The sequence below is a fragment of the Colletotrichum phormii genome (genome assembly GCF_030913505.1).
Source record: "Colletotrichum phormii strain CBS 102054 chromosome Unknown BDP81scaffold_10, whole genome shotgun sequence".
Taxonomy (NCBI): domain Eukaryota; kingdom Fungi; phylum Ascomycota; class Sordariomycetes; order Glomerellales; family Glomerellaceae; genus Colletotrichum; species Colletotrichum phormii.
Genome location: NW_026851452.1, coordinates 1,589,285 through 1,602,767, shown reverse-complemented (window position 1 = coordinate 1,602,767; position 13,483 = coordinate 1,589,285). Strand labels below are relative to the sequence as shown.

Sequence of the window (13,483 nt, the reverse complement as noted above, 5' to 3'; positions counted from 1 at the left end):
TTCTTCTCTCTCTCCTCGCCGTAATTACAGTAAACACGAACGAAGTTTCCTCTCTCTCTCCCCTTTGGCCCCCCTAAATCCTTTTGTTTCCTCTTTCGCCGTAAAAGTTGGTGTTCATTTCGGCTCTTGTTTTCTCACGTCCCGCTTTGAATCCCCTTAAAAGCCGCGTGGATTCTGCGAGGCGAGAAAAGCCACACTAAGCGAAAAAAGGCAAGTTCCTCATCAACAGACTAGATTTTATGCCTCCCCGCTTAGTCGTCATCCTCCGTCCGCTCCTTGGGCTCGCGCGGCTCTCTGGGCTCCCTGGGCTCACGCTGCTGGTTGTTATCGCGACGTCCCTGGCCCCTCTGCTGACGACCGCCGTCGCGACCGCCCTCACCGCCGCCCTGCTGCTTGCGCTCCGCCTCCTGCGCCTCGCGCTCCTTCTGCGCCTTGGCGTTGGCCTGCTCCTTGCGGATGACGTCGTACAGGTTCGAAAACGTGCCCTTCCACGAGTCGAGGCGGGTGGCGAGCTCCTGCCATTGCCGCGTGCCAAAGACGCGGTAGGTGACCTTGTGGACGAGGAAGACCTGGTCCTGCTGGGAGAGCTTGCCCTCGACGAGGCCGGCGCGGATCACGTCAATGGCCCACATCTCGACCTCCTCGGCGGGGACCTGGAGGGCCTTGGCGACGGCGGCGTACTCGATGCGGCGCGAGGTCGTCTGGGCGGCGAGAGAGGCAAAGGTCAGGAGGCGGATCTTGCGGTGGAGCTTGTCGTGGTCGAGGTCCTCCTTCTCGACAAAGCCAGAGTGCTCGTCGTTGAAGTCGTTGTAGTCCTCGAGGTCCTGCTCGGCAAAGACGTCGAGAAGCTGGGAGTAGACGGGGTGGGTTTCGGAAAGGTTCTGGACCGAGGGTATGCTGCGGATGTCCGTGAAGAGGTAGTGTGTGTTGGACAGGAGGGCGTCGCGGACCGCGCGGAGGGATAGTCTCTGGGCGTCCTCGGAGCCAATCTCCTCCTTCTCGTCGGCGTCAAAGGTGCGCAGGGCCTTGAGAATGTACTCGTAGCTCTCCCTATCAGGGGTGGCACATGCTGTCAGCACATCTGTTGTGTCTCGTCCAAAATCTCCGGTTATCAAAAACTCACTCTTCCTTGCCAGCCTCCTTGGCGACCTCGGCAATCTCCTCGTACATCTGTCTCTGGAACTCCTCGCCAGTGGCCCACTCCTCGAACCAGCTGGGGAGGTGCTTGAGGTAGGGCTGAACGGCATCGTACATGGCGTGGGACTTGAGGAAGCGCAGGATGGCCATGAAGACGTTGAACCGGATCGGGTTCTCGGGCGCGATGAGGTTGAAGACGGTGCTGAGGGCGTTGAGGCTCAGGCCGACGCCGTTGACGGGGCTCGAGGCGATGGGCTTGCTGAAGGCGCTGCACAGGGCGGGCAGGTGCTTCTTGGGCTCCTCGGACTGCAGGACGAGGTGGACCATGAGGTTCGAGGCGGCCGTGAACTCCTTCTCGGGCACCGACGACAGCGCCGCCGACTTGGCCACCAGCTTGCTCAGCACCTCCTCCTTCTTGGCCTCGTTCTCGACCAGGGGCTTGATCTCGTCGGCGATGTGGAGGTACTCGGCCATCTCGCGGGCCAGCTCCTGGAAGGAACCATCGACGAACAGCAGCTGCGGCTGCGCCTGTTGTTGCTTCGCTCCCGCCGCCATGATTGCTTCCGATGTGGTGTTCGGGATTTTTTGGAGGGTCGACGACGAAGAGAGGGGGTGGGTGGGTTTCGAGGTCGGTGGTTTATGCGGTTGATCGGGGGGTTGGAGAGAAAAACCAAAAAGAGGAGGTTCTAAACCCGGGAAAAACCAGACGGCCGAAAGTGTGAGAAAGACAGAGAGAGAGAGAGAGAGAGGGGGCGTGTCGTTTGAGAAAACGGAGACAGGGGGTCGGTCTGTCGTGCGGTGAGTCCTACTGCTTCGATTTGCGAAGGCCGACTCGTTCTGCGTCGTCGTTGATGGAGGGGTGGTGGTAAGCAATTTTTTCTGCCACTTTCGCAGTTGTGCGAAAAACCGTAACTGGGGCCCTAGGCGAAGGCGGTGAGGGTGAGGAAAGCGGGGTGACAGTGTTCAACGTCGGGCGTTACGCCAATAGCCATCAACATCACATCGTTCACCATGATTTGCTGGAATTCGGGTTAAATTCGATTCAGCAACATAGTCCAATCATACAATCTAAAACTAATATCATGATCTTGCTGGGAAAGTCGAAAAGCATTCACGTGGCAGAAAACAAGGTGAGGACCCGGTAAAGAAAGACATGTCGTTGTTTCGGCCCCACCCCGTCAATCTGGTCCGCCGGTGCGACCCGCAGCAGCCTGGCCACCCTGTATCCTCCCGGAGCCGACATGCTGGCGGGTGATATCGCGCCCCCTTGGGTCCTTGTGCCCGGCATACCGCCTATCTACTTACACTCCTTCCCCTGCAAGTGCTGAGAGCTTTGCTGCACACTTACCGAGCTCTTGCGAGTCTACTCAATCACACGCACTTGTCGTTAGTAGAGCATCATTCCACAGGGAGTATTGTATGTTGTTTAAGCTTATTATTGTATTGGGCCGGTGTTTCGATCGAAAACAGCATGAAACTCCAAACTTTTGCCCGTCCATTCCCGCGCATCTGTAGAGGTCGTCCAATGCTATACTGCACAACCTATCTCCCCAAGCCTGTGACACTACTGAAAACAATGACTGTTGGTGTCGCAAGCATAGTGTACTTATGCCTGCATGGCACCAGGAAAGCCAAGAAACCCAAAACATCGCCGATGCGGTCCTCAGACGCACCTCGTAACCCATGCTCCCACAAAAAACGAACCGACAAGAAATTATACACAGCATTACTTCCCACCGTTCTCGGCACTGGCGATGTCGTTCTTCGAGTATATGCTCTCCCCATCAGCCCCAAAGAGTGCCTCGTCGCCCTTGCCGCCCATCTCGACGAACTCACCCACGGCCCTCTGCGAAGTGGGGTCAACCTCCTTCGGCGTCATCTTTTTCGTGTTCTTAGCATAAATGTTGACGGGCTTCTTGCTGTCTCCAACAGGCGCTCTGGTAGCCACTTGGACCGAGTTCAATGAACTCAAGAGCGTACGTTCTCTGGCCATGCCTCGTCGTTTAACGTCCAAGCCTTGAATGCCGCCAACGAGGCCATCAGTGCTATCGTTGACACCAGGCTGATTCTGAGTCATCCACGGGTGGCTGAGACATTGGTCCACAGTGAACCGACGTTCGGGGTCGACGACAAGCATAGAATCAATCAGGTCAACTAATTCGCAGCGTCAGTTGTGGTACAGAGAAAATGCACTTCCAAGACACTTACGGGCAGGGTCGCCAACAGAATCCCAGTAGGGCGAGGGATAGTCGAACCGACCGCTTTTGATCTGTTGCGACAGCGTGAAAGGGAAGTCCTTAGAATAGAGCTCGTCCGAGAAGGGCGGGAAGCCACACAAGCAGATGTATAGCACAACACCCAATGACCAAATGTCTACTGCTTTGGTGTACTTTCTGTGTCTGCCCTCGGCGAGGATCTCCGGCGCCACGTAACTCGGCGTGCCGCACAGTGTGGTCGTGAAGGACTCTTCACCAATAATCTTTGCCAAGCCGAAATCAGCCAGCTTGACATTGAGTTCCTTGTCGACCATCAAAATGTTCTCAGGTTTGATATCTCTGTGAACGATGTTGCGATCGTGCTGCTGCACTTCAGCGTCCAGCTCAGTATTTGCCATGATGTGAGACTCACCAGATATTTGATGCCCTGAAAAAGCTGCTTGAAGAGCTTGCGCGTCTCGTCCTCGCTCACCTTCTGCCTCATGACGATGAAGTTGAACAGCTCGCCTTCGGGAGCCAGCTCGAGGACCAGATAAACGGCGTTACGTTCATTGAACGTGTCCTTCAGGCAGAGGACGTTGGGATGACTGACGCCCATGAGAACAGCAATCTCCTGCTGCAAGCCCTCCTGCTTCGATCTCTCCTCCATGCCGGGCGTTTTGGTGAAGATCTTTACGGCGTACCTTTGGCCAGTAGATTTTTCGACACACAAAAACACTTCAGCAAAGTGACCCTTGCCCAGCTTCTCGAGCAGAGTGTACTGGCTCAGAAATGCACTAGATTGCCGACTCTTGGGGTACCGGAAGATGAAACGAGCCTTGTCGATGACGGCAATTTCGTCTTGCTCCTGGAGCTCTCTCCGCTTGTTTCGGCCCACGATAGCTTCGTTGACGAAAGTTCCGTTGCTTGACAAGTCCTCCAAAATCGCGACAGTGTCACCGCCCTTGTTCTCCGTGAAGATTAGGCAATGCCTGTTGGAAATGATGGGATCGTCCACGACGATGTCTGCGGGTTGTCAGCACCACCACGGCTACGCTCGAGAACGGACTGCAGGCTTACCGCACTCGGGATGACGGCCAATCAAGTATCCGCCCGAGGCAACTCCCTTGATCTTAGTGCGCTCGTATGCCTCTTCTTCCTTTTGCAGGGACGACTTCCCCTTCTGACCCTTATTCGCTGACTCTTTCGCCTCGAGAGCATCTGGCAAGGGGCAAGCAGTTCGCCTCTTCATGACGACGACTTTGCCATATTTGGTATCGAGCGGGAACAAGTATCCCCATACGCCCTCCCTCACCTCGTCCTCGACCTCGTCCGAGAGGGCCTCCTTGGTCTCGTGGGCATACTGCGAGAAGGCCTGGGTAGCCTCCTGCGGCGGTGAGGAGATGTTATTAACGACTTGCGACGCGTCCTCCTTATCGTGGTGGTTCACCTGGCTGGGGCGTCCTTCCGGGGGTGTGGCGGTGGGCTCCTTATAGACCTCATCCGAGTCGCCAGACCTTGTGACTGGCGAGGGAAGCTGGTGCTTCTTAGAGACTGGCGTCTTGTGCTCGGGTTCCGGTGATTGCCTGTCGGAGCGGCGGGGCTTCTTCGCATCCAGTTCGTTTTCTGGCAGAGAACCCTTTGGAAGGGAAAGACGATTTAGGATTGCACACCAGAAGGCCGGACAAATCAGTAGACGACTTACTCTAGTTCGTTTCAATTGACTCTTTTCGGATTGAGGAGGAGCCATGGCCTCGATCTGGTGAAGACTACGGTCTTACGGGATTCGGCTCGCGGAGTGGGATGTCGAAGGCAGCAGGCGAGTAAAGCAAGGTAAGGTGGGAATGGTTACGTCGTCGGTGAATTAATGGATACCAGGTATGTGTCGATCTCTGGTTATGACAAGCTAGTACGGTATGGTAACCCTCTGTTCGGCTAAACGATTTGTGCAGACAAAAGCTCTTGGGATAACGTGTAACGTGGGTGATTGTGAATGTTGTAACGGATTGGGTGATGAGAAGATTGGATGTTGGTAGTGTTGCCTAAGGGAGAGATGTGAAGGATGGCGAGGCTCTTCCCATTAGTAAAACAGCTGCTCAGGAAAGCCTGGAAAGGCAAGGCCCGAAGAGTGAGCGTGGAGTGCAGCCTGGAAAATGGAGGAGCTACTGCGCACCGCGGCCTGCGTATTGGACGGACCGGGAAGTCAGTTCCCCCAAAGTGGAGAGGGGGGAAAGGTGAGGTGCCTCGAGGTGTTGAGCTGGTGCAGGTGCAAGTGCAAGTACAAGTGCAGTGGTGCTCAAGCTACGGCCAAGCCAGGCAAAAAAGTGGAAGGACCAACCAAATGCCCCTGGCAATGGACCTGTGCAAGCTGCCGGGTGCCGTCAGGTTGTCCCTGTGTCCTGGTGCCGGTTGCTGGTGCTTGGTGGTGGTCCTGCTTGGTCTGTCCACGGGTGTCCTGTATCCTGGTCCTGGTCCTGGTCCTGGTCCTGGGGAGAGTCCCGTCCGCTGGGCTGGGCTGGGCTGGGCTGGGCTGGCTGGGGGCTTATTGGATCCGTCACCCGGAAGGTACTGGGCTAAACTGTGAACACTGGACCGCCCCAGAGTCACCTCAGACAGCTGGAGGCAAGTTGACTGTGACTGTTTGACAGGGCCTTCCCTCTTCTTGGATCGAGGACCGTGCCAGAGCAAGTGGGTCCTCGAGGATCGAATGACTGCAGCGACGGGATGCAGCAGTTGCCAGTTGGGTGCGCTGCAGCCTAGACATGCAGTCATCGGCTGTTTCCTGCGACCTCTTCTTCCTCTCGCCCTCTGCTAAAATCAGGGATCCAAGGGGACTTTCCCTGCTCAGTCCTTTTTTCGTTCCTTCTCGTTTTTCGAGTGCCGCAGGGCGTATGCAGATCTGGCAGATACGTAGGTACACAGATACGATAGATAAGGTAAGAGAGATGATGTGAAGTACTTCTTAAAGGCAAGGTAGAAGAAGTAAGGTAGTTGTTCACCAGGTCGCTGTGAATCGAAACGACGAGCGTAATGGTGCTTCCGCAACCAAGAATACCGTAATACGAGGACGACGACGATGGAAGAGACTGAATTTCAGAACACTTCAAGATCTGTTTTCTGGAAATGGAAATGACTCCCATCCCCTTCCATATGAATACACTGCCAAGCCCAAGAAGCGTGGGCAAAGAGAACCGCGCCCGCGTGAGACTGATAGCTCTCTCCCTTCCCTTCCCTCCCGCACTCCGCCTCTAACACTAACACGAACCATGTGGCGGAAAGAACCAGGTCTCATGTGAGCCATTCTTTCCTCGGCAAATCTCACCTGCACACTATGGCCATGTTCGCCTGGGAAAGGGGCCCACTCAAACCACAAGCAGATGATTAAGGCAGGACTGGTAAGTAGCTATTCACAAATCATACAGCCGCTATTGCCCATACTTTGAGGTGCGCTACTTTCCATGATCGAGATTCCCGATACCATGGTCACCGACTCATCGCACCTCGTCAAAGTTGGTTCTGACATGCGGGTTGTCGAACGAGCTTAATGCAAACACCCGTTCTTTCCTCCATCTCGAGTGCCCAAAATTGAGACATCCCCATCATGTGCCTTCTCCAGCATCTTAGTGACGTTCCCCTCCAACCCCCTTTGCCCAGCCCATTTGGTCACTTTGTAAGAATAGGTGCGCATCCCGTCGCCTGCTTGGCTAGGTATACCGCAGGTGTGATTCATCTCCCGCCAAACCCACACGTGAGTGGCTCACCCGCCGCCCAACGCCTCACTCACGATTCGGTTTCTCCGTCTCCCTGGCTGTCAGTGGCAACAACAGTTCGGCCTCAAACGCCTCATTCACTCCGGCTACCGTATGGCTCACCAACCAGCCGAAATATGCTATTTTACTTTGTATTCATCATTTCATTACTATTACTATCCATACACACACAGACAAGCACGCGCACACAACGGCCGTCTCTGCACTCTCCAACCATTGGCCTTTTCCAATCGAGGACTACTCCAATGATGTACCTGACCGGCCCGTCGCTGGCGTTTGTCATCGAAAAGAGAACTCTGTACACATGCTATATGTGAGGACATGGTCCCGTGACTCTCCTCATGGTCGGCAACGAAAACAGATAGCCTCTCGCCCGGTAGAAAACAGACCACCAGACCCTTCAAAAGCAACATGGCTTCTTCGTAATGACAGTGTCAAAGCTCGCCAAGCATTCCATCTTCGCCTCATTGCCAGTGCCAAGATGTTTTCATCCGTCGTCACACCCAGAGTCATCATAATCGTCTGTTGACAAGTGAACTTCAAGAGAAGACCTGCGTCTCGCATGCAGTGCAAAGGCAAGGCACATGTTGAGTTGTCCCAGCCGCTCGAGACAGGTAGGTCGCTACCTTTCCGGAATCGGGCTCTTGGCCAGACGTCCTCCCGCGCTCACTCTCTTCTGTAAACGGGCATCTCTCTCCCGCTGCAGCTTTTCGTTGGGACTCAGATTGCCGGGCAGTGATCCGACGCTGTCGTTTGAGAACCCAGTGCTCCGCCCTCGTTTTTCTTCAATATACATTTGCGCGCTCCGGCTCAAGGGGAAGGCCGGCATTGTCAACGGAACTTCTGCGCCATTCTGTAGCAGCATCTCTGCCACCGGGAATGGCACCGTTCTGTCCGTCTCCGGGGGCTGCCCAGGAGTGGGAGAAGGTGACGCAGGATCGGCGGCCGCCAACGCCAGGAAAACGGCGTGGGTTCCGCGAGACCTGTCCGTGACGTTGGGGCTTGCCCTCAGAGCCAGAGCATATATCACTTGCTGAATCTCATTCTTCTTGATAGCCGCCAGTAGGGTGTCGTCGGGATTTGGATAGCGTGAAAGTGTGGCTGAAATCGGCTCAACGTAAGCCCTATCCACGTACTTTGCTGTGATGAATCGCAACCGCATCTCTCGAGTTGCCTGCGGTGTCGGCTTGAACCCAGGCTCGAGCTTCGATTCCCAAATCATGTTGGACACTCTATTTCCAACAAGGAGTAATAGCTCGACAATATCGGAGGTGAAGGAATTGATGTCCAAGGTCAGGGACCGCACTTTGCTGATGTGCGTGCCGAGGGAGCGATGAATGCCACTACATTCAATGCATAGAATAATGGCCAAATTGATTGAAACCCATTCAACTTTGGTGCCCGACCCGCAATCGGCGCACCAGCAATTTCCTTGGTCGTTGTCGCGCAGCAATTGAAGCAGCTTGTCGGGATTCTCGTCGAAACTCGAGCTGGTCGATCGATGCGTGCTGGGCCGAGCGCCCACAGTAATTCGGCGTACAGGTGCGCTGTTTGAATTCGCGTGACTGTGATGGTGGCTATTGTGGCCAACAGATGGGCTCTTGCCGGTGAGGATTGAGCCAATATCTCTCTTGATGTACCCTGAATCGCTCGGCGCCGACTTGTCTCTCATGATGCGGCCTTCGACCGCACTTTGCAACGCATTGTTGATAGACGTTATCCAACTGTTCATGTCTTCTTCTGATGTTGCTTGGTAGACTCGTTTGAACTGGGGCGTAATGACTTCGAAACAAAATCGGCGCTCGGCATTCCGTGCTTCCCTTACAGATGCCATTCTCAAGTCGATTGGATCATTGTGCAAGTCAAGCCTCTGTTTCCAATTGCTGTACTCTGAGAGCTTGCCCTGATCGAGAACAATCCAGAACCTGCGGCTTGTCAGAACGTAAAATGCTTTGCGGTTTCCCAGGTTAACTTACTTGTGCCAACCCTGTTTGTTCAGGTTGCGCGGGTCAACATGATTGCTTCCGCCCTTACTAAGGGACCACAGCAAGCCTTCTTTACGCTGAGTGCTGCTTGCGTCGGACGATTGTCCGTAGTCTTTCTCCTCCAAGTCACGAATTCCTTTGAACTTTGAGGCTTGAGCAGGACTTCCAACAGAAGAATTACCAAGACTGCCCGGGGACCGAGATAGCTCAGGGGAAGCCATTGAGAGGGAAGGATTCGAACCCGAAGACATTGCTACCTTCAACTGCGATCCTGTGCTGTCGGCACGACCTAGATCACTGTCGGAAACATACACATTTCCATTTGAACCCGCAACCGGACCACTGCTTGTACCAGGTACTGGGACGGGATCAGGCTCATTGTATGGCTGGTTGCTTTTCTCGAGGAGTCGTCTCTTTTCTTCACGCTCCCGCCTTTGGTACTGATACTCCTTATCGGCCTCTTGTACTTCGCTTGAAAGTGCTTCCAATTGGGGTAGAAGAGTGTCAATCTTTTTCGCTGCCTCGAGGAAGCTCTTCGTTTGAGCATCGGCATACCGTGTGAGGTGGGACAGAACTTCTTGTTCTTTCCGACCGCCATGCAAGTCTTGCATGAAACTCGAATAGTCGAAGCGCTTGAGCTCGAAGTTGCGACGTTTAGTTTGATACTTTGAATCACTCTCTGCCAGTTTCTTAGCCTTGACGGAATCGTGACGCTGTCCGAGATATCTTGAAACGTAAGCATAGTAATCCTTGCTTTCCTCCTCAAAGTCACGCTTCTTGGATTCGGCTTGCTTGATGTCCACTGTGTAGAATTTGTCCAGTGGATCGATCACAATCCGCTTGAGGTTGACAGTGTTTGTCCGCTCATAAGCAAGAATCTCCCGGGCAATCTTGTCAAAGTAGTGTTCAATCGCTGGCTGGACAGCATTGGCGTTTGTCGAAGAGGCTTCCCGAAGAGTATCAATAAACTCGGAAAAGTTCTTGTTAGCCTCCTGCTGTGCCTCATGTGCTTGTTTGGCCATCTTGAGCACGCGCTTCATCTGTGTCCGCATGTTACCAGTCTTCTGCTCCAACGATTTGATTGTCGCCCTGAAGACAGGTCCATCGTCTGGCACGAGAACATCGTCGGTGGGTTTCGGGCATGCGACGTCTACTTTGATCGGCTCCGATGCAGACTGGGGAACAGGGAGTATAGTGGTCGATGATGTATTGCCCGGCAACGGCGACAAGGGCTCGTCTAATTCGGCATGACTGATCCGAGAATCCACAGACTGAGACGAGGCGACACGGATCTTGGGAGGGGCGGTCAGGAGGAAGGGAGGGGATGGCGAATTTGGGTGGCTGAGTGGGTAGACTGGGTCTAGAAGAAGTCAGCTGCGGGCCGCAGGTATGAAGAAGTGCGAGCGAAGCCTTACTCGACACCCAGTATGAGAAACTAGCCAGAGTATGGAGACAGTGAGCGCGAGGGTCGTACTCGACGAACTATGACGGGGTCAGCAATGCTCTTTGCCATGGTCCGTAATTAACGTACGCTGCAGGAATTCCTCCATCCACCACCCCTGTCTTCAATGCTCTTTGGCGGTTTCCATTTCCAGGTCCATTCAAAGGAAACGGAGGGAGTGCCACCAGTCGCAAAGTCGCCTACCAACTCAACGTTGGAATTCTTGTGTAGGTTCGGGTCTGCGTGGAACTCGCGGGTCACCAGATTCTCTACTTCGCGGGGTGTAGAGGCATAGACATAGGTCAGCCCGCTGATTTGAGTGTCGGTCGTTGCTACGGTGTCAGCGCCGCCGTTGGTGACAAACTGCTGGCCTTGACGAATAACGAAGGTAAAGGTGAAGACGAGCTCATCGTCTTGGTTGAGCTTCAGTATGAAATTCGGGACGCCGCCGGGACTCGTTACGACTTCGGTGTCCTGTAAATGCGATGATCAGCGCATGTCACTGTGAAGTAGAAAGAGCCGAGGGAGCCTGGTGCTGCTGTTTGCGCCGACGAACCTGAACAAATTCTATGGGACTGCCGTCACCTAACGGACGAGAGGCCGAGACTCTGGTGGCGGGGAATGAATTGGGAACGATGTTTACGGAAGAGCGTCTTCGCGGGTTGGAGATGACGAGAGAAGATATGGATACTGCGACGAAGAGTTAGCAAGCGGGTGCGCAAGGCTGCATGCATGAACAGGCAAGGCAGAGGCTCAGGCAAGCAGAGAGTAAGGCAGGGGGAGCAGAGGGCGGGAGGTCGCACGTCGATTCTGGTCTCTAAGATAGAGGATAGCCCCGTCATCGGGCTTGCTGCTAACGATGCCCATGATGAGATGTTGAAGCTGGTATTAACGGCGCATGGAGATGTAAAAGGTCGCAGGTGAGGCAGAGGCAGAGGGGGCGCCTCTTTGGTGGTCGGCGGGCTTCGCAGCGCGGGGTCGCAAGTTAGCCAGGATCGTGAACATTTGGCGACACAAGAAGAGGCCAAGCCACAGCCACGGGCAGGCGGTACGGAAGCGTGGACTGAGCAGCCAGGATCGAGACGCTGCGGCTGCGGGAGGCGACGAGGGCCTGAGCGAAGGGGTTAAAGTAAAAGCTGCGGGGAACCAATATTGGCAGGCACCGGCGACGTCGAGGAATATTTGAGGGAGAATGGGAATGGGAATGAGAGGTAAGATGCCGGAGAAGCAGTGGGTTGTTGTAGTGTAGAACGGATGGGAAATGAATAAGAGAGTCATGGAAATGCAAAAGGTTGGATGTTGCGATCCGATGTCGAAGGAGGACAACCTGCTGCTGGGCTGCGGCACGTCTGCCTCAGAGGCCTGTTGCTTGTCGGTCGCTGTCACTGTGTTGCTATTGCTGAGGTGCTTGCCTGCTGCCGCTGATGTGCGCCGCCCCCCCCCCTCCTTCATGGTCCAGTGTCGTCAAGGCCCGCATTCGGTTCAAGATACCTGTGTCGCCGCGGAGATTTCACACGTCAGCCAGGTACATGTACACAAATGCATGTGGGCTGGACTTGGCCAGGCTGGGCTTGTCACTCTGGTGGTCTGGAGTAAGGTAAGGTACCATGCCACCTCGTCTGAATTGGAAAGGTACGCGCAGCCGCTGCCACTGGAAAGCTGTGCTCCGCGAGTACCTACAGATACTGTCCACAGCGCTGGTGCTTCCCCCGTTGTGACGTTGAATCAAGCCCACTTGGTCTTCAGGCGCCAGGGTTGGCAAAGACGAGATTGGCGCCGATTTCACTTTTATCCCGACCCCTGCCCGCCGGTCTCAAATTCCCATTATCCACCCCGTGGACCTCTCTTCGTCAAGCCTTTCCAATGGAATACCAAGCACCGGGCTGCATCAATGACAATATCTACCACAGTATCACGCAAAGAGCTCTACCCCCTCGGAATCAACGTCCATGGCATTCAGGAACGCGGACCTCCATCTTACCTCACCACCAACCAACACAAAACGTTCCATAGCCTTGTCAACTACAAAAACAGCACCACCACCACCACCACCACCAACACCATCACCGCCAGCCATCTCACCTCGGGTTTCATGTGTCCTCCTAGGTCCTCTTTAGGGTACTGAACAGCATCCACGTCTCTCCTTCGTTCCAGGGACAACGGCGGCCTCTTTCACTTTTTTAGCCATCTCTGGTGGGGTCACCAGCTCAAGATCCGTTGACAGTTGACCAAAGCGCATGGGATCACCACACCACCTGGTCCTGCCCATCCCACACATTGTTGGGCCGTAGCAAGGCACCTTGGCACTAATTACCATGTCTTCATGACAAGCACGAACAAGCAACAAGCTGACTGGGCGCGCAGTACCGCCGTCCTTTTTCCTGCCTCCGCATCACCTCCACCCTAGGTGTTTGCCCCTCCTAAATTCCCAACTTGGGGAAGCGAAGCAAAGCCCGGCAAGCCGCGAGATCTTGAACACCCTCTCGGACACTATGTCTCCGTCCCCAAGTTTCTTCTGCGTGGAGACATGGCCCTGTTTGTTCAACTCTGTTGGCCGCTGCCTCACATCAACAAAGCGGCTCTTGCAAACTGTTCGCTTGATTATGGCGCTTTCGCCCGTTTCCTTGTCCAAGATTCCAGAGAGTCGGGATTCAACTCGTCAACTTGCGACGACACCACCTGCAGGTTACGAATTATGCCTCTGCATTGCATCAAGGAAAAGGGGTAGGTAGCTGTTGAGGGGGGGCCTTGGAGACGGGCTCCCCAGTTCTCTGAACAGCCTTGAAAGTCAATCGGCCGCCGCTCTCCTACCAAGAACCAAATGCAACAAGCTCTCTCGAATCAAACGAACAAAGTCTTTACGTCGATCGAACTACTCGCCTAGCCAGTCGGGTTCAGTGATGGGTTCTTCATATTGTACTCATGCCTACCAAAGTCCCGGATAGCATCTACGCC

The 13,483-nt window shown here is 54.5% G+C and overlaps 4 protein-coding genes across 4 annotated transcripts; 1 reads left to right on the top strand and 3 right to left on the bottom strand.

Moving 5' to 3' along the window:
• Window positions 1–251: 251 nt before the first annotated feature.
• Window positions 252–1,692, bottom strand: BDP81DRAFT_461267 (PCI domain-containing protein; the record flags this gene model as incomplete). The annotated part of the gene is made up of 2 exons (XM_060593750.1): window positions 252–1,050; window positions 1,124–1,692. 2 exons carry the CDS (start codon window positions 1,690–1,692, stop codon window positions 252–254), a joined length of 1,368 nt encoding a protein of 455 aa, XP_060445495.1.
• A 1,062-nt stretch (window positions 1,693–2,754) lies between these two features.
• Window positions 2,755–5,238, bottom strand: BDP81DRAFT_30238 (kinase-like domain-containing protein). The gene is made up of 5 exons (XM_060583135.1): window positions 5,038–5,238; window positions 4,413–4,971; window positions 3,766–4,358; window positions 3,346–3,715; window positions 2,755–3,291 (listed from the first exon to the last, which is right to left on the bottom strand). Exons 1-5 carry the CDS (start codon window positions 5,080–5,082, stop codon window positions 2,864–2,866), a joined length of 1,995 nt encoding a protein of 664 aa, XP_060445494.1. The 5' UTR covers window positions 5,083–5,238; the 3' UTR covers window positions 2,755–2,863.
• BDP81DRAFT_30237 (uncharacterized protein) lies at window positions 5,239–6,008 on the top strand. Its single transcript, XM_060583134.1, has one exon. The coding sequence runs from the start codon at window positions 5,395–5,397 to the stop codon at window positions 5,914–5,916; it is 522 nt and encodes a 173-aa protein (XP_060445493.1). The 5' UTR covers window positions 5,239–5,394; the 3' UTR covers window positions 5,917–6,008.
• A 1,716-nt stretch (window positions 6,009–7,724) lies between these two features.
• On the bottom strand, window positions 7,725–11,395 carry BDP81DRAFT_394528 (PH domain-containing protein; the record flags this gene model as incomplete). The annotated part of the gene is made up of 6 exons (XM_060587974.1): window positions 7,725–9,027; window positions 9,079–10,447; window positions 10,503–10,569; window positions 10,619–11,002; window positions 11,085–11,218; window positions 11,332–11,395. 6 exons carry the CDS (start codon window positions 11,393–11,395, stop codon window positions 7,725–7,727), a joined length of 3,321 nt encoding a protein of 1,106 aa, XP_060445492.1.
• Between the last annotated feature and the right edge of the window lie 2,088 nt (window positions 11,396–13,483).